Raw genomic sequence first — 18,651 nt, 5'->3', positions numbered from 1 at the left:
GACACCAACGTACCTTTTATAGTTAATTTTATATTTTTTTATTGACACTAGTACTAATATTTTTTTTTTCTACAAAATATCAATACCGTTTTGACAATTTTCAACGATAAAATTCATTTCAGCATAAAACGGCACAACCGTTTTCTATCTTTTAAAATAAAAAAATATTATCCCATCACAAAACAGCAACGACGTTTTCAACTATCATCACTTTTTAATTATTTATTTTTACACAAAATGGCAGTGCCGTTTTTGTTTTAACCATTAAAAAATTTTAAGCACATACAAAATATTTTCACCGTTGTGTGTTCTGACAAATTTTTTTTTCATAATAGTATTAAACTCACTTAAAAAATATATAAAAAAAATCACACATCTTTTTTTCCTATTTAAATAACTCAGCCAAAATTTATCAAGTTTTAGTCATTTAACTTGTTTGGTAGTTCGTGTACCGGACGGGTCGGGGAGATACTTTGGTTGGTGAGATGGGGTGTCGCCTGGTTCCGGGCTGTTGGGTTGGAGGAGGAGTAGCCGACGTCCCGAGTTCTTCGTGTGGAGAGGGGGTGTCACCTGCAAAGACACTCCGACGCTCTAGTCAGTCAGGTGTGCAGGCAAAAAGTGAGAAGAGTGGTATGTGACGTACCTTGGGGGAGGGGTAGGACCCTCCCCATATATACCGTGTCAGAGGTGGGTCCCACAAGGGCAGACCCATCTTCCTCGAAGCTTCCTAATACAGCTGTAGTGGAGAGCTGTCAAGGACGCGTGTCTGGGTCGGTGGCTGAGCACCTCACACCCGACCATTCGGGTCGGGTGGACTGTGAGTCGGGACGGGTGGACCGATGTTTGGGCCAGGCCGTAACAGTGCCCCCAACGCACCAGCAAGGATCGTGAGGGTTATTGGTGGCGTGTTATGTCTTCTCTTGCGCGTTGCCGCTAGGTCGGCTGCTCGTGGAGAGGACGTGCCTCTTTGCGTGCATGTCTGTTCGTTGCTGGGGATAACCGTTCGTCGCCGAGGATAACCGTTCGTTGCCTCGTTCTTCGCACTAAGCATTAAATGCTCAAATGAATTGTTTCAAAACCCAACGCGCAAAGACTGTTTTGCTCTTTGCCTTTCGTGCTTTCTGGGTCAATTTCTTAGTCCCCAATCAGTTTTACGTTTCATTTTCATTCCAGTTCCTTGCTTTCTGCTTCCACCTTCTTCCCTCTCAGATTTCCCAGAGCAACATTTCTGCGTTCTAGTGCATTTGCTTCTTCTTGTTCCCCTTCGACTTGCTGCAATTATCCTGGTAAGCTCTCGCCCCTCGTTCGTTGTTTTGCGCTTATCTTATCTTCATTATCAATGTAGTATGCATGATGCTCTTCTGATTTGATTTGTATGCTGGATAACCTTAGCGTTAAGTAGGAGCATTAGGGGGTTACCATTCCAGGACTTTAGTTTTTTAGGCTTTTACTTAGAATCTGCTTCAGCCATGCTTAATTTCAGTCATTGAATAGGCCAAACGTAGTTTTTGGGCCTTTTCTGAACTCCCGACCTCGTAGACTAACCGAGTGGTGCCCCCACTGTAGGTATGCCTCGCATTGTCTCACGAGCTTCCTCTTCAAGCGCGGGTTACGACCGGTATACTTGGGTGACCTCTGACGTAAAGGACTCCCCAAACCAGATAGGTGTGGAGGAGCTTACAGAGTTCTCTCAAGCCGAGTACTTGTGCGGCGGGACTGACGAGGAGGCCAACTACGATGTTTTCGTTCCCGCCCCCAATGAACGGTTATACGAAATCAACCTTCACTCCCCCCGAGTTGCCGACTGGATTTGGTTTTACAAGTTGATGTTCACCCAATTGGGGGTTCGCATTCCTTTCTCTTCCTTTCAAATGGCGCTCCTTAACCGGATTTCTGTGGTGCCGCCACAGTTGCATTCGAACAGTTAGGCTTCCATCCGCTGTTTCGAGATGGTGTGTGAATACTTAGAGCTGCCGATTTCTGTCGACGTTTTTCTTTTTCTCTTCAACCTTACGAATCCTTCCAAAGAAGGGAAAACGAGGAAAGGATTCATGTCCTTCCGATCTGCCCAGGGTCGGAGGATTTTTGGCTTGTTCGAGGACTCTTATCATGGGTTCAAGGACAAGTATTTCAAGGTGCGTCCAACCAAAGGTCGCCATCCCTTCTGGCTGTCGTTAGAAGGGCAACGCCTTATCCCGACGTATTGGAGTTTCGGAGCGGGGGCCAACACCTTTATCAAGGTGACCTACAAGGAGATGTCCGCTGTGGACAAAAAGATTGCCGACGTGTTGTTGGCCGTTTTTGGGAAAAAATCATGTGAATCCCCACCTCCTTATGGGTGACCGGGAGATCGCTAGAAATTATATTTGTGAGTAGCTTTAACTTGCATCCTTTGCGTTATTGTTACTTTGATTTGTTATGCCGACTTCACGACTAACCTGCTTTACTATTTTGTAGTGGGAATGTCTGCCGAGATGACAGGTCTTAAGAATTTGTACAATAATTTCCTGGATGATAGCGATGAAGAGACGGTCGACGGGAAGCCGGAGGCCCTGCCTGAAAATAAGGAGGACCGAGCGGTGTCTCCACCCCGTGATACCGAGATGTCGGACCGCAATGCTGAAGGGGCGCACGTTTCTCCTATCCGTGAGGAGGTGGTTGGTACTGGGGATTCGACCTCCGATCCACAAGTCGAGGAAGATGACTTGAAGGTTATCCACAACCCCAAGAGGCAGAGGTCGTCCTCCAGCCCTGAAGGGGCCCTCACCGTGATGGAGAGGAATTTTGATGCCGGGAACTTCATAGACTCCCAGCTGCTTCCTGGTACAGAGGAACATTTTCATGGCACCGACCTTGCGGGGCAGGCGAGGTGGATGTACCGTACCCTCCTCCGCGGTGCCGCCATAGCTCGGAAGGCCGAGTTTGAGCTATCGGGAATGCAGTCAATGCATAGGAAGCTCGAATCTGCTGTTAAGGCTAACAACCAATTCAAAACTCAAGTTGAAACGCTTCGGGAGCAGCTATCCAACGCGGAGGAGAAGCTTAAGGCTGCCGAGGAGAAGGCCACATCTGCTAAGGAAAAGTTGAAGGTCTCTGATGCCACCGTTTCCCGGCTAACCGAGCGGGAGGTGACTTTGGAGAGCCAGCTCAATGCTGCGCAGGGCCGGGTGGTAGTTTTAGAGAAGGAACGCGATGTGGCCGTCTCGTTGGCTAAGACTGCTCAGGCCAAGGCTGAAGAGTTTAAGAAGAAGCACAAAAAGACTGTGAAGCAGGGGAAGAGCGCAATTCTAATGACTGAAGAGGCCCTTAAGGCTCAAGTGAAGATTGTGGCTCCTGACTTTGACACATCGGCAATCGGGGTTTTCAAAACAATCAAAGATGGCAAGATTGTCGATATGCCGAAGAAATGATCTCTTGTACCTTTGCATATGTCTTGCAGTTTTGTTGTAGAACTTGTCGCATAGTTTGATGGGCTTTGTAGAACGTTTAAACTACTTTGGTAGCCGCTTGATCGGCTTATTATTACTGTCTTTTCCCGCTTACTTGGCAGCGCATTCTCGTTTTATTTTGTTACCGTTTTGTTGGTACCGGCTTGTCGCTTGCGTTTGTTTACCGTTGCGTTGATAATTTTGACGAAGCCGAGTCGTGGCTCTACTATTGCTGTAGCCGTTTGTTATCTTGTTGGTTTGGTTGGTTCCTGGGGTGATCAGTCCCGGGGTACCGTGTCCATGAAAATTATGTTGTCGCGGGACGTATAAGAGGGAAAAAGTAAATTTAACAAGTGAACATTAATCGACAGTTGAACAAGTCTATTGCAATGATAAGTTCTTAACAAAAGTAAATTATTTGATGGCAAAGGGGAACCCGGGTCTTGCGAACCTCGTCAAATCGCCTGCTCGGCATGTTTGAGCTAAGAATAAAATCTTCTTAAGTTACCTGCATTCCAGGTTCTCGGCACTTCCTTGCCATCGAGCCTCTCCAATTTATAGGCTCCCTTGCCAATCACTTCTTTGACCCTGTAGGGGCCTTCCCAGTTTGCCGCCAGCTTGCCTTCCCCTTGAGTCGGCGGCCCGATGTCGTTGCGCCGCATGACTAGGTCGTTTTGCTCAAATTCTCTCCTAAGTACTTTGGCATTGTAGCGTAGGGCCATTCTATACTTTAGTGCTACCTTTGACAAATGGACCATCTCTCTAGCCTCGTCTACTAGGTCCTTCTCTACGACTTCATCCACTCCCTGTAGAAGTAATCGTGGGCTCGGCTCGCCGACCTCCACGGGTATCATAGCATCCACCCCGTATGTCAAGCGGAAAGGGATTTCTCCAGTGGACGATTGCTCGGTCGTTCGGTAAGACCAGAGGACTGCGGCGAGTTCGTCAGCCCATGCGCCCTTTTTTATTATCAAGCCGCTTCTTGAGGCCTAGCAAGATGACCTTGTCTGTAGCTTCCACTTGACCGTTCGTCTGGGGGTGCTCTACGGACGAGAACTTTTGCTTTATGCCCAAATCGGCGAGGAACTCTACAAACTTTTTGTCGGTGAACTGCGTCTCATTATCAGAGATAACAACTTCTAGGATGCCGAATCGGGTTATCACGTATCTCCACATAAACTTTCGACAATTGGATGAGGATATACTGGCCAGTGGCTCGGCCTCTATCCACTTGGTGTAGTAATCGATAGCAACAATGAGATACTTGACTTGTCCCGGACCAACCGAGAGAGGTCCCAAGAGGTCGACTCCCCACTTTGAGAAAGGTCGGGAGGACGTCAACAGGCTTAGCTTGGAAGCCGACACCTTATGGAAATTGGCGTTCTCCTGGCACTTGACGCATCTCTTTACGAATTCTTTGGAATCCTCCATCATTGATGGCCAGTAATAACCAGCTCTGATGAGCTTTCTTGCTAGGGCTTTGCCCCCGATGTGATGACCACAGCACCCCTCATGGACCATTCTAAGCACATAGTCCGTTTGGTCGGGGTGTAAGCACTTCAACAAAGGTTGGCTGAGTCCCTTTCTAAACAACTGCCCTTGTATGGTCGCGTATTTGGCCGCCTCCCTCCTCAACGCTTTGGCCGCCTTTTCGTCGTCGGGGAGCTTGCCGCTTTCCAAAAAGTCAGTGATCGGGTCCATCCAGGAGGGATTTAATTTGGTCAAGTGGAGAGTAACTGCTAGTTCCTTTATCAAACCCTGAATGAGAGACCGGTTGCCGGCCCCAGGTTTTGTGCTTGCTAGCTTGGACAGGAGGTCTGCCCGTGTGTTCCTTTCTCTCGGATCATGTTGGATTGTGACCTCCTCAAATTGTTTGCTCAGCTCTTTAACCTTCTCCAGATATTTCTATAACAAGGAGTCTCTGGTCTGGTAGGTCCCGTTGACTTGAGAAGTGAGGACCTGCGAGTCACTACATACTTCTAGCCTAGTGGCGCCGACTTCCCTTGCTAAGGTTAAACCGCCCAGAAGGGCCTCATATTCTGCTTGATTATTTGATACCGGAAACTCGAACTTGATCTACTGTTCATATATGACCCTAGTAGAACTCTCCAGGATGATCCCGGCACCTCCGAACGTCTGGTTGGAGGCCCCGTCTACATGGAGCCTCCACTGTATGCTCGTTGCCTCGGCTGAGTCCCCTGTTACTTCTACCAAAAAATCGGCCATGGCCTACGCCTTAATCGCGTGCCTGGGCTAATATTGCAAGTCGTATTTGGACAACTCGATGGCCCATGTCATCATTCTTCTCGCCAGGTCGGGTTTCTAGAATATCTGGCCGATTCCCTGATCCGTCCTCACGACTACCTGATGACCTTGGAAGTACTGTTGTAATCTACGGGAAGAGGTTAGGAGTGCAAGTACCAACTTCTCTAATTTGTTGTATCTCAACTCTGCTCCTTGCAGTGCTTTACTCACGAAGTAGATTGGTTGCTGAACCTTCCCTTCCTCCCATACCAAAACCGCTGCCATCACTTCATCCGTTATGGCTAGATACAGGTAGAGCGGCTCTCCGACCTTGGGCTTCCCGAAAACGGGTGGTGTTGCGAGGATCTCTTTGAAATGCTTGAATGCTTCCTCACACGCCGGGGTCCATTCAAATGCTATCCCCTTTTTCATAAGGTTGAAAAAGGGTAGCGCCCTAGCAGCCGAGGCTCCAAGGAACCGCGATAGCGCTGTGAGCATCCCGATCAGCCTTTAGACGTCTTTAATGCATCCCGGGCTCTTCATCTGGAGTATCGCTTCACATTTTTCTGGATTGGCCTCTACCCCTCTTTGGGTTATCATGAACCCTAAGAACTTTCCTGCTTCCATGGCGAAGGCACATTTAAGTGGGTTGAGCCTCATGCCGTGTTGTCGAAGAGAGGCGAATACGTTTTCCAGATCTCCTACGAGGTCGTTTGGTCGGGTGGTTTTTACTAAGACGTCATCGATGTATACTTCCACCGTTTTTCCTATGAGGTCACTGAATATCTTATTTATCAACCTTTGGTAGGTGGCCCCTGCGTTCTTCAGTCCGAACGGCATTACCCTGTAGTAATAGGTTCCCCCGGGCGTTATGAACACTGTCTTCTCCTCGTCTGGCCGGTGCATCGGTATCTGATTGTAGCCAGAATAAGCATCCATAAAGCTCAGATACCGATATCCCACTGCCGCGTCGATGAGCGCATCAATGTTGGGTAGGGGGTAGCAGTCCTTGGGGCATGCTTTGTTGAGATCAGAGTAATCCACACACATCCTCCATTTTTCATTGTGCTTTCTCACTAGAACTACATTCGACAACCAAGTCGAGTAGTCGAGCTCCCGTATAAATCCCGCTTCGAGGAGGCTGGTCGTCTGCCTGGCCACCTCTTCTACTCTTTCTTGTGACATCTTCCTTCTCCTCTGAGCTACCGGTTTGGCCTCTGTCTTGACGGTCAAGTGGTGTGACATGAGTTAGGGGTCTATCCCCGGCATGTCGGCTGGCGTCCAAGCAAACAGGTCGCCGTTAGCCCTGATCATTTCCATTAGGGGTTCCTTTAGGTCGTGTGGGAGGTTTCTGTTCACGAAGGTGAACTTCTCCTCTGTGTCTCCGACTCTGAATTTCTCTAAGTTCCTTTCCGGCTCGGGTCTGGGTTTGTCTTCGACTCTAGCGTCTAGGTCGGCAAGGAATACTCCTGATGCTTCCATGGACTTCTTCCTTAATGAGAGACTGGCATTATCGCAAGCGACTGCCGTTTCCAAGTCCCCTTTTATGGATCCCACGGATCCGTCATCAGCGATGAACTTCATTACCAGCATCTTTGTACTGATTACTGCCCCGAGATCGTTGATGGTCTTTCTCCCTAGGATGATATTGTAGGTCGTAGAGTCTCGCAGAACCACGAACTCAGCCATTACCGATCTTTGCCCCTGTCCAAGTCCTACGGATATCGACAGGGAGATTATCCCATCTGGTTTGATGAAGTGGTCGCCTAAGCCTACAACACCGTGCTGGTGGGTCTTTAAGTCGGCATCCCGTAGACCCAAGACATCGAACACATTGCGGAACATGTATTTGAGTCGGCCCGGGTGTCTACGAGGATCCGCTTGATGAGGCCGGTTCCCACTCTGGCCGTGATGACCATGGGGGGCTTTCCGCGACCTCGTCGAACCACTGGTCTTCCGGACCGAACGAGATGGGTGAAAACCTCTTGGAGCTTCGCGTTGATGAAGAAACCGCCAGGACTTTGTTGTCTTTCTTGTGTGCCGACTTCGACCTAGGGGCGGCATCTCTTGCCGTTACCACGTTCACTATGGTAAGGCCGTGTTTGTTGTCCTCCGTCTCGTGACGTCGCTTCATCGTGCGGGTCTTGTCCTCTCCTTCGCAGTCGCGATCACGTCTCCTTGGTTCCCTGATGAGGTGGGAGAATTCGGCCATTTTCCCGTCCCGAATCGCTTGTTCTAACGCGTCCTTCAAGTCGAAGCAATCCTGCGTCTTATGTCCGTAACCCTTGTGATAATCACAATATAGGCTCTTGTTCCCCCCGGTTCGGTACTTTAGAGGCCGGGGCCTCGACAAAATTCCCTTCTCGGCTATCTGCTGATAAACTTCCATGATGGGGCGGTGAGGGGGTGTAATTGGTGAACTTCCCGACCCGAGGAAACGGCCTCGATGTCTTTCCTGGACCGCCGTCTCTGGCGTGCTCCTTCAGCCTTTCTCCACCCCTATGCTGCCGAGGTTGATTGTAGGAGGGCTGCCGCTTATTGGCAGTCACGACTTGACTAACTTCTTTATCGTTGATGTATTCCCTGGCTACGCTTTGGATCTCCTGCATCGTCCACACCGGTTTCGTGGTGAGATGCTTCCTGAAGCCCTCGTTTAGGAGTCCATTCGTCAAACATAGGCTAGCTACCGAATCAGTTAGCCCGTCGATCTCTAAGCACTCGTCGTTGAACCGATCTAGATATTTCCTGGTCGGCTCACCGGATCTCTGAGTTACCCCAAACAAATTGATCGGGTGCTTTGCCTTTGCGATTCTGGTAGTAAATTGGGCTAGAAAAGCGCGGCTAATATCTGAAAACTTGGCCACCGAGCCCTGCGGGAGGCTGTTAAACCACCGTATTGAAGGTCCCGCCAGAGTGACCGAAAAAGCGCGGCACCTTACCTCATCTCCCACTCCCTCCAAGTTCATTCTGGCCTCGAAGGCCGTAAGGTGCTCCTGCAAGTCTTGGGTTTCATCGTACCTCATGTCCGCCGGCTTGTCAAAGTGCTTTGGTTGCCGGACCTCGAGGATGGAACGATGAAACGAGGTTGCGCCCATTATCACAGGTCGCTGCGTTCTCCTTGGTCTTCTCTCGCCGTCTTCCTGGTTTCGCCTGGTGGCGCGTAACCCTTCGTGCCGGGTGTATATGATGGGGTCGCGGCGTCTTCTTGGGCGTCCTTCCTCCCGGGCGCTCTCGGATTCAGATCGTGGGCTAGGCGTTCGCCGAGAACGACTTCTCGGAGGGGAACGGGAGTAGCTTGATTCGGGAGTTTGTTGACGATGTTCCTGGTCTGATAGCTGGCGCTCCAGGTTTTGCATCCTATGACGCAGTTCCTGCATTATTCTGGAACTGTTGCTGCCTATTCCCCCAAAGGGGCGCCTTTCTTGTGATCGTGAAGATGGCTCGGTTCGTCGTGGATGGGACCTCGTCCGCTCCTGAGAAGAAGCCACAGAGGCCTCCCTTCTGTGCTCGGCCCCGCGGCCTGGTTCTCCAGGACCCAGTACAACGTCCATTCGGGCGTCCCCACAGACGGCGCCAATGTTCGGTAGCTCGTGTACCGGACGGATCGGGGAGATACTTCGGTTGGTGAGATAGGGTATCGCTTGGTTCCGGGCTGTTGGGTTGGAGAAGGAGTAGCCGACGTCCCGAGTTCTTCGTGTGGAGAGGGGGTGTCACCTACAAAGACACTCCAACGTTCTAGTCAATCAGGTGTGCAGGCAAAAAATGAGGAGTGGTATGTGAGGTACTTTGGGGGAGGAGTAGGACCCTCCCCATATATACCATGTCAGAGGTGGATCCCACAAAGACAGACCCATCTTCCTCGAAGCTTCCTAATACAGCTGTAGTGGAGAGCTGTCAAGGACGCGTGTCCGGATCGATAGCTGAACGCCTCACACCCGACCGTTCGAATCGAATGGACTATGAGTTGGGTTGGGTGGACCGATGTTTAGGCCAGGCCGTAACACAACTATGTTTTTTCATCAACTCTGCACACTATTTTGTTTGCACAGGGAGCAGAACCCACAATAACAGCTCCATTGGCACGTGTTATTGACAAAACAAAGATAAGATAAAATTTAGACTGATACCTCTTTTAAAATATATTAAAGAAATAACCCAAAGGTCCTCACAAATTTGTCCTACTCGATTTCGTATACAAGTTGTTTGTGCTTTGTGGTATGTAGTCATGGTCCAAAATTTTACTTCCTTTGGTAATTGTCCGTTCAAAGTTGAGCAGATGAAGACAAAACTTTGAAAAGCGTACCTTTGTGATTCTAATTTCCAAACACGTGTGGGTGCTCATCCCCTTTCCCACCTCTCGTGTTGGTCAATAGCCATGTTGGGCGAGTATTATAATGTATATCAACCAATAATCTCGAATCTTCTGTCACATCCCAGAAAGATGACGTGTCTATCGTACGTGTCGTTTGGTTCTCAGCCTCCTCCCATATATATCCCACACACTGCAACTTTGAAGATTCCAACGCTCAAGTACAAAAACGCAAGCAACTAGGGAACATAACCCAAAGCCTTCAAACTTCAAAGCTTGAAACTCTTTACAATTGTATAGCCATAAACCATGAAGGGGTATTCTTCTTGTGTTGCTAATATACAAAACCACGTGTTTCTTCCTTCGAGCAACGCAAACAGCCCTCGTCAGCAGGTGAAGGTGGGAAACTTGTGGTTGATGCAAAGAAGTCATGGTTGGTCATCTTTGGTGCATCATGGAAAGGGTAATGAGAATGGGTTTGTGGTGGTTGGCTGTGCAAGTTGGAATTTGAAGAGTGAGTTGGAGAGAGATCTTGAAGATAAAGAACATAAGGGAATGGCACGGTTCAGGTACAAGTGTGGGGAAAGGAAGGGTGTGGTTGAGTTGTTGGAGTGCTTGGAAAAGGAAGCAATAATGGGTGAAGATGTCGGGAAAGACCCTATGGATTACAACCGTAGGGCTCAGATATTTGATAGAAGCTCTAGAGTTTTCCAAGCTCTTAAGGAAGCAAATACTACTGATGTTGTTTCTCAACCGTAGTAATTTCGATTTGATCTGACTGTATTCTAGTTGAAGTACAATTATATTACGTACTTATATCCCCGAATTTCCTAAGTTAAGACTATTGCGCTATAAATTGTTATTGATATCATAGATTTTTTAGTTTGCATTTCTGTTGACAGCTATATTATTGCTCCATTAAATTCAATAACGTTCCACCTTCTAAGGGACTCCATGTGTTACACGTTTATTCCTCGGCAATTTGCCAAAACATTCTCCTTTCCATGCATCTATAATCTATTACAATTTTCCCTATACTCCTTTTAAGTCTGAAAAGGTGTCAAACATGCATAGATTATTTTAAATTTGATATGTTGCAACTTTGATTCAACTATGTGTGTTAACCTTGTCTCTCACTCGCACGTGTTAATCATTCCAGTAAATTTGAACACGCATCAGCCTGCTAAAATGCATATTATAGTTTTCAGAATTTAATCCCAATTTTTGGATTAACTCCTAAGTTGATTTTTAACGTTTTAACGTTTTATTTTGGTTTCAAAATGTTTTAAAAGTCAAATTTGGGTTCTAAAAAATTTTAAATGAATTTAATGTTATTTTATTATTAAATTTAATATGAATAATTATTATATTAAAGAACTAATAATATTTGATTTTAGTATTTTTTTTTATTCGTCGAAAGTTTTAATGATTAATTGTTAGGATTTAAAAATTTTTTTTACAAGGAGATAAAAAAGAAGTGTTACAAAAAATACTTTGGTTATATTTTGTTAACCTAAAAAAAAAAGTATGACTTAATAATAATAATATTAACATTTACATAATTTATTTCGTTAATTGTCCATGTTAAATTTAATAATAGAATAATATTGAATTTATTTAAAATATTTTTAAGATAAAAATAAAATGTTTAAAATATTAGTGATCAATTCAAAATTTGATCCAAATAAAACAAAAATAATATTTTACTTTTATTTTATTAATAGAAAGAAAACAAAAAAAATTAACTTAAATTGATCGAATAGTTAACTCGTTTATCTATGGCAAATTAGTACTTTTTTTTTTTACCAAAAATAGGATACTCGAACCCGCGACCTCTTAATTGAGTATGAGGAGACTATGCTATTTGAGCTATACCTCATTGGCAAATTAGTACTTGATATGTCGGAAATTAGTTTTTGATATGTCAGGTAAAAGATACCGTAAAGGAAAAAAAATAAGAAAAATAAATCAATGGACCTTTGTTTCTATATAAAAAAAAGAATCTAATTCCCTATAGAGATTAAAGTGAAAGATAAAAATAAAACAAAATTGCTTTATGAAGAAAGCAAAATTTCTCACCTGGGAAAGTCATTGGTTCAATATCACAAGATAGCAACTTATCATCTTTAAACTTACAACAAATTACAAATAAATTGAAACGTGAAAAGAATAAAAAGTACATTTCTGCCTAAAAGAAGGGGTGAAAAATCTACTCGTAACACTTCTGAAAAGAAAATCATGGCATGGCTGCGGTGCGGAACCATAGTGACACTCAGCAGGTTCATGCCATCACCATTAGGGCATTAGGAACAAATGAGAACCTCACCCTGGAGATACTCATTGGTCAGCACTACACATTAACAGAACTTCCAACGGTTGCTGCAGACAGTACAAGTGACATAAGTTGTCATAGGTTCATCAGCACTACGAGTCTGCATTTGGTAATAGGTGCATTTCCTTTGACCACATCTCCCACACTTGAATTGATCTGTCGTAGCTTTTGGTGGACCTCCACGTTCACATTCAAACAATGCCTTCTCATAGATCTTCTCGTTCTCTTTCTTCCTCTGCTCACTAGCCATGTCAGCCGTGCTCATATTGATTAACCGTTCTGGTTCAATATAGCCGAGTAGAACTTTTCTCCGAAAATCTGGGTTGTTTTGATCCTTCAAGTTAAACATCAGGGACCTATACTTGACCTTTTGCGCACCATTTGAAGGGCCCCACTTTTCAAAGAGCACAGACTCAACTTTCACAGCAACACGAATAGGATCACAGGCATTTACTTCGTCCACCATATCCTCCTCAGCCTCTCCTGAAACCTTGGATAAAGCCTCATGGAGAAGATCCCGTATTTTGTCTCTCATCGCATCATTAGATTTAATCATAGTCTTCAGCTTTGGGGTAACAGGTGAGCTTGTTGACATTTTCTTTGTTCCAGAAACTTGCATCTCTTCCTTGACTATCTTTTCCACCTTGACATTCGCAGCACCATTATTTTTTTCAATTTTGCCATCCACATGGTGTACCTTTGCTGAGATTGACCTTGATGTACCATTTTCAACCTTCTCAACCTTCACAGAAGGACTCTTCTGCATTTTTCCAGATTTAGATCTATCACCATTTGCCGAGTCTTTGTTATCAGAGCCCCCATTCTTTATTCTGCCTGTTTCGGTTAATATTATGTCTTTCCATATCTCAATTAGGTCATGAGCAAATGCCCGAATTTTCTGCCTTGGATGCTTTGTTATATGTTTAAGATGTTTGCCAACCTGAAAATTGGTGCACCAAAAAAAAATGAAGTCAAACCTCAACTTTAAGTTATACAGCAAAAGCCAAGGAAGCAATTCAAATTTGAGGTTGCACTTAAAAAGCCAAAAGAGAATAAGGATAAAAGGGGTAGAGACACAAGGGTAGTCACTCGTCACTCAAGAAATGAGCTTTATATGAAAAACATGTTCAAGAGCCCATCATTAATTTTATTCTCTCTCAATTGAATGAGATACCAAACTGAACCCTGAAGTCATCATTATGGCATCACATGTCAAGTTTAGACCACAACTTGGAAACAGATAAGCCTGCAATGTAAGCTTCAGCTTCACACTCTGAACTAAACTCTAAAATAACAATATCTTTTGTTATGTTTTCCTCACTTTCTGGTCCTTTCTACTGCATTTTGGATCACCTGTATTCTAGAAACAGTGAGACAAAACAGGAGTGTTCCTCATACTGCCAGACCTACACCCCTTAAAAGGCCATACTATCAAAAAAATGTCGTTGTCACCTCCAAATAGACCAATACCCACACTTATTTGATCTTTAAAAAAAAAAAACACCCCGCTAACATCAGCAAGGCGCTTTTGTTGAACAATTGGCATAAGAATAATGTACCTACTTACTAGCCAAAGATACAGTGCAAATCAGAAAGCTACGTAGGCTTAGAGAGGAAATTAATGGATCCTGAGTTAACCTAATCACTGGGTGAATCAGATAGCACAATAAACAAAAAGTGAAAGGGAATACTCGAGAACCAAGTCACTCAAAAATCTTGTTTTTCAATCGCAGTACCCTCCTGAAACCACAATTTACGCTATAGCAAAACAGATATCAAACAACTTAGTCTACCATTCACCCTCTACCCCTTAAAACTTAACAATTCGAATTCAGTTCCAAAATCACGAGGGGGGAAAAATGGATCAGCCTCAATCCATCGAAATAATGAAAACAATGATGTGGCATGACAACAAAATGCATAGAAAGACAAAACTTTGGGTACCTGGGTGCTGACGAGAATCTTGTAATTGACGGGGAATTTCTTGAGCTGATTGAGGGCATCGATACATCGGGACTCTTCGTGAGGGCCGGCGTCTTCGCGGCTGGCGGCATCGGCGGCCTTCTTGGCTGCATCGTAGAGCTCGATTAGCTCCTTCTCCATAACACCTAATTCAATCCAAATTAGGGTTCCTCCCTCAACCCCCGTAAACCTATCGGATCAAAACAGCCCCCGTAGAGGAATTAACAAAATTAATATTTATGAAAAAGATTGTTGGAAACCTAGAGAAACATTAAGAGTGAGAGACATTAGCTGAGAAAAAGAAGAACTACTCACGAGAAGAAGAACGGTTGTGTTGGTGGAGCGGCTGCTGCTGCTGTTATAATATTTTGGCAGTTGAAAGGAGGAAAAGAACGAAACACTCGGCCAAGGGTCACATATATAATGATACAAACTAGCTGCTGTGATCATTCACTCATCCAAATCCAACGGTTCAGGATCAGTCTGAAGCGTATATCAGTGGAACATTCTGGATCCGGTTTTTTTGTGATGAAGTTTATACCCTTACTTCTCAAAAGATAAATAAATAAAATTTACAAAGCAAATTAGATTCGTTTTATATTTATTTTAAGATAAAATCAGTTGTTTCAAAAAGTATTTTCGGTATGGATTGACTTAAATTTGATCGGATTAGATGATATTATAAAATTTGGTTTGGAAAAGATTTTATTTTTTAAAAGTAGTTTGTAAAATTTAATTTTTAAAAGATAATTTTTAAAAATGGCAGTATCTATAATTGATAAATTAAATTAAAGAGTAATTACCCAAATCAGTTCTTAAGGATTTTAAAAGCGGACACTTTAGTCCCCCAAAAAAATTAATAGACAGATCAATTCCCAAGATTTTATTTTGGCGGACAAATCAGTCCCCAAAGATTTTAAAAACGGACATTTTAGTCCCCAAGAAAAATGAATTGGGAACTGATTTGTCCGCCAAAGTAAAACCTTGGGATTGATCTGTGTATTAATTTTTCTTGAGGACTAAATTGTCCGCTTTTAAAATCCTTGGGGATTGATTTGGGTAATTACTCTAAATTAAAAATAGATTTTAATAAGTACAAATAATAATAAGGGTCTGTTTGAGAAGTTTTAAAAGTAATTTTTTTTAATTTTTGACTTATGAAAAGTAGTAGTATTAATGTCTGGTGTAATTTTTAAAATTAAATTGTGGCTTTCTAAGAAGCTATTTAGGAGTTTATAAAATAGTTTAAAAAATGACTTCTCTCTTAAATCTTAATACTACTATTTTTTACCACATTTTTACAAGATAAGCACTTTTAGAACTAAAAATCCAAATATAAAATAATTTATTTATAAGCTACTTTTAATATAGTCATTTATTATTTAAACTATTTTTTTAAAAGGAACTTAATTGAGTTATTTATTCAAATTGGGCCTAAGTGTATTTGATAAAATATCTTTTAAAATTTAAAAATATTATAATAGATATTAATATAAAGGGTATGTTTAAAATAAGTACAACAATTATGTATTTATTGAATGTGCCACATTTATATAGATTATTAGATTTTATTAGATGAAAATCAAAGACTAATATAAAAAAAAGGCTAATATAAATACAAAATATTTTAATACATAAATAAATACTTTAAATGACAATACTTTAACACACAATACCTTAAGGTTAATAGTCAAATTAATCTCTAAAAAATAAAATATTCTTCAAATTCGTTCCTAAATAATTTTTCCAATCAAATTGGTCTTTAAAAGATTACGAATTAATCATATATGTCCTTCAGATACTCCACTCACAATTTTCGTCAACGATTAATGATATAAAATATTAACTGATAGCATACATGACACATAACATGTTCAATTGGATGTTGACTAAATATATTTACGAAAATCTATTAGTTTAGTCATTAGGTGATATTGGGAATAAGATTTTTGTAATTGAAAAAAAATGACTAAATTAATAAATTTTTATAAATATATTTGGTTAATATTCAATTAGACGTATCAAGTATTAAATATGTTATCAATTAACGTTTTATAACATCAATCTTTGAAGAAAATTGTTAATGGAGTGCCTGAATGACAAATATAATTAATTCGTAATTTTTGAAAGACCAATTTGATTGAAAAAATCTTTCAACGATAAATTTAAAGAATATCTTATCTTCTAGGAACTAATTTGACTATTAACCCAAATACTTTAAATGGCAATAAAATCTTTTATTCTTAAATAATTAAATATAAAATATATAAATACAAAAAATATGAATATTCTTTATTCATTAAGATTAATTATTATACAAAAAAATTTTATAATATTAAAAAATTATATTAAAATAATATTTTAAACTATAACATAAAAATATAAAATAATTAAAATTTATTTTATATTACTTGACAAATAATTAAATTATTATATTCAAAATTTATTAACTAACTATTTTTGTTAAAAAATTATTATATAATATAATTTTTTATTAAAATATTTTAAAAATATAATTTATTTAAAATATTATACATTATACATAGAAATATTAACTTTTGAATTTTTTAAATTAAAAAAAAAAGAATAAATAATATAATCCTAAATACATGCTTATCACATCATATATTTACTTATATTAGTAAGAGCTAAACTAATCAAACTTATGCAATAAAAATATTAAAACTAAATGCAAAGTTAGGCTATTGTAGAAATATAATAGTATAAATACCTTATTTTTTTATACTTTTTTCAAAATAATATATATTATATACTATCTGAATTAAAATGCAAACCAATTATTATATGTAATTATCCATATATATACAAATTTGTTAAAAAATTAAAAAAAAATAAATTATATTATTTATTTAGTTTTTTCAAAAAATGTGAAAAAATTAATATTTTTATGTATTATATATAATTTTTTAAATAAATTTTATTTTTACAAATATTTTGATAAAAAATTATATTATATAATAATAATATATTTAATAAAGTAATTAGTTAATAAAATTTAAATATAGTAATATAATTATTTATCAAATAATATAAAATAAACTTTAATTATTTTGTACTTTTGTTTTGTAGTTTAAAATATCCATTTTAATATAATTTTTAATATTATAAAAATTTTCTTGTATAATAATTAATTCTAATAAATAAAAATACTTATATTTTTTGTATTTATATATTTTATATTTTTTAGAACAAAAAACTTCCATTTTTATATAATAAAATATAAAATAATCTTTTTAATATATATATATATATATATATATATATATATATATAAATAATTATAATAATATAATAACATTGAAATCAGATAACATATTAAATTTGTTACATTAAAACATAAAATTATATATTTTACTCTTAGATTTAACAAAATATATTTTTAATAAATTATATATGATAAAAAATATTTTGTGAAAGATATTTGTACACTAATTTCTCTATATAAACAGGTATTTTGTTTAAGATCTCTCTTTATGTGGATCAGACAAGTATTTTATATCTACATAGCTAACTAGTTGTGACTTGGATCCCTTGGAATAAAACAATTCCATATCAACCGTTCTATGAAAATATTGAAAGATATTTTTATTTTCTTCCTTAGGACGGAATTGATCATTTTCCACATCTAAAGATCTTACGATCATTGGGGTACTTAATGGATGCGACTTATCCATATAAAATCTCTTTAAGATCTTTCTGTGTATGTTGTTTGATGAATAAAGATTTCATTTTTTGTATGCTCGATCTGTAAGCCGAGACAAAATTTAGTCTTTCTAAGATCTTTCATCTCAAACGCTTCTTTTAGAGTTTTCATAATTGTTGGAATCTCTTCAAGAGTTCCAATGATATTTAAATCATCAACGTACATAGCAATTATAATAAATCCAAATGCAGATTTTTTTATGAAAACACATGGATAGATATCATCATTCTTGAATTCGTTTTTGGCCAGATATTCAGTAAGAAGACTATACCACATTCGTCCAGATTGATTTAGACCATATAAGGATCTTTGCAATTTAACTAAATATAATCTCTGCGGATATTCATTGGATGGTTTAGACATCTTTAGTCCTTCAGGGACTTTCATATAGATATCACGATCTAATGATCTGTATAAATAGGCTGTTACCACATCCATTAAATGCATATGTAGTTTAGGATATGCGGATAAACCGACCAAGTAACGCAATGTTATTGCATCCATTACAGGAAAATATGTTTCTTCATAATCTATACCAGGCCTTTGTGAAAAACCTTGTGCCACAAGTCGAGTTTTGTAGCATATAACTTCATTTTTCTCATTTCGTTTTATCACAAATACCCATCTATATCCAACAGATTTTACATTTTCT

The 18,651-nt window shown here is 40.2% G+C and overlaps 1 protein-coding gene and 1 pseudogene across 1 annotated transcript; one reads left to right on the top strand and one right to left on the bottom strand.

Moving 5' to 3' along the window:
* Positions 1-2,771: 2,771 nt before the first annotated feature.
* On the top strand, positions 2,772-3,450 carry LOC148581179 (uncharacterized; annotated as a pseudogene).
* Positions 3,451-12,020: 8,570 nt separating this feature from the next.
* On the bottom strand, positions 12,021-14,670 carry TFIIS (transcript elongation factor IIS). The gene is made up of 3 exons (XM_016325175.3): positions 14,591-14,670; positions 14,258-14,465; positions 12,021-13,253 (listed from the first exon to the last, which is right to left on the bottom strand). Exons 2-3 carry the CDS (start codon positions 14,414-14,416, stop codon positions 12,339-12,341), a joined length of 1,074 nt encoding a protein of 357 aa, XP_016180661.1. The 5' UTR covers positions 14,417-14,465; positions 14,591-14,670; the 3' UTR covers positions 12,021-12,338.
* Positions 14,671-18,651: the final 3,981 nt, after the last annotated feature.

This window comes from Arachis ipaensis, chromosome B10, assembly GCF_059453495.1.
Source record: "Arachis ipaensis isolate K30076 ecotype BB chromosome B10, ASM5945349v1, whole genome shotgun sequence".
Classification (NCBI taxonomy): Eukaryota; Viridiplantae; Streptophyta; class Magnoliopsida; order Fabales; family Fabaceae; genus Arachis; species Arachis ipaensis.
This window is presented reverse-complemented; position numbering and strand designations above follow the sequence as displayed.

Excerpts from the sequence above, each read along its gene's own strand:
- TFIIS (XM_016325175.3), bottom strand. The coding sequence starts at position 14,416 with ATGGAGAAGGAGCTAATCGAGCTCTACGATGCAGCCAAGAAGGCCGCC. Across the intron at positions 13,254-14,257 it reads AGATTCTCGTCAGCACCCAG|GTTGGCAAACATCTTAAACA; the intron begins GTACCCAAAGTT and ends ACCAATTTTCAG.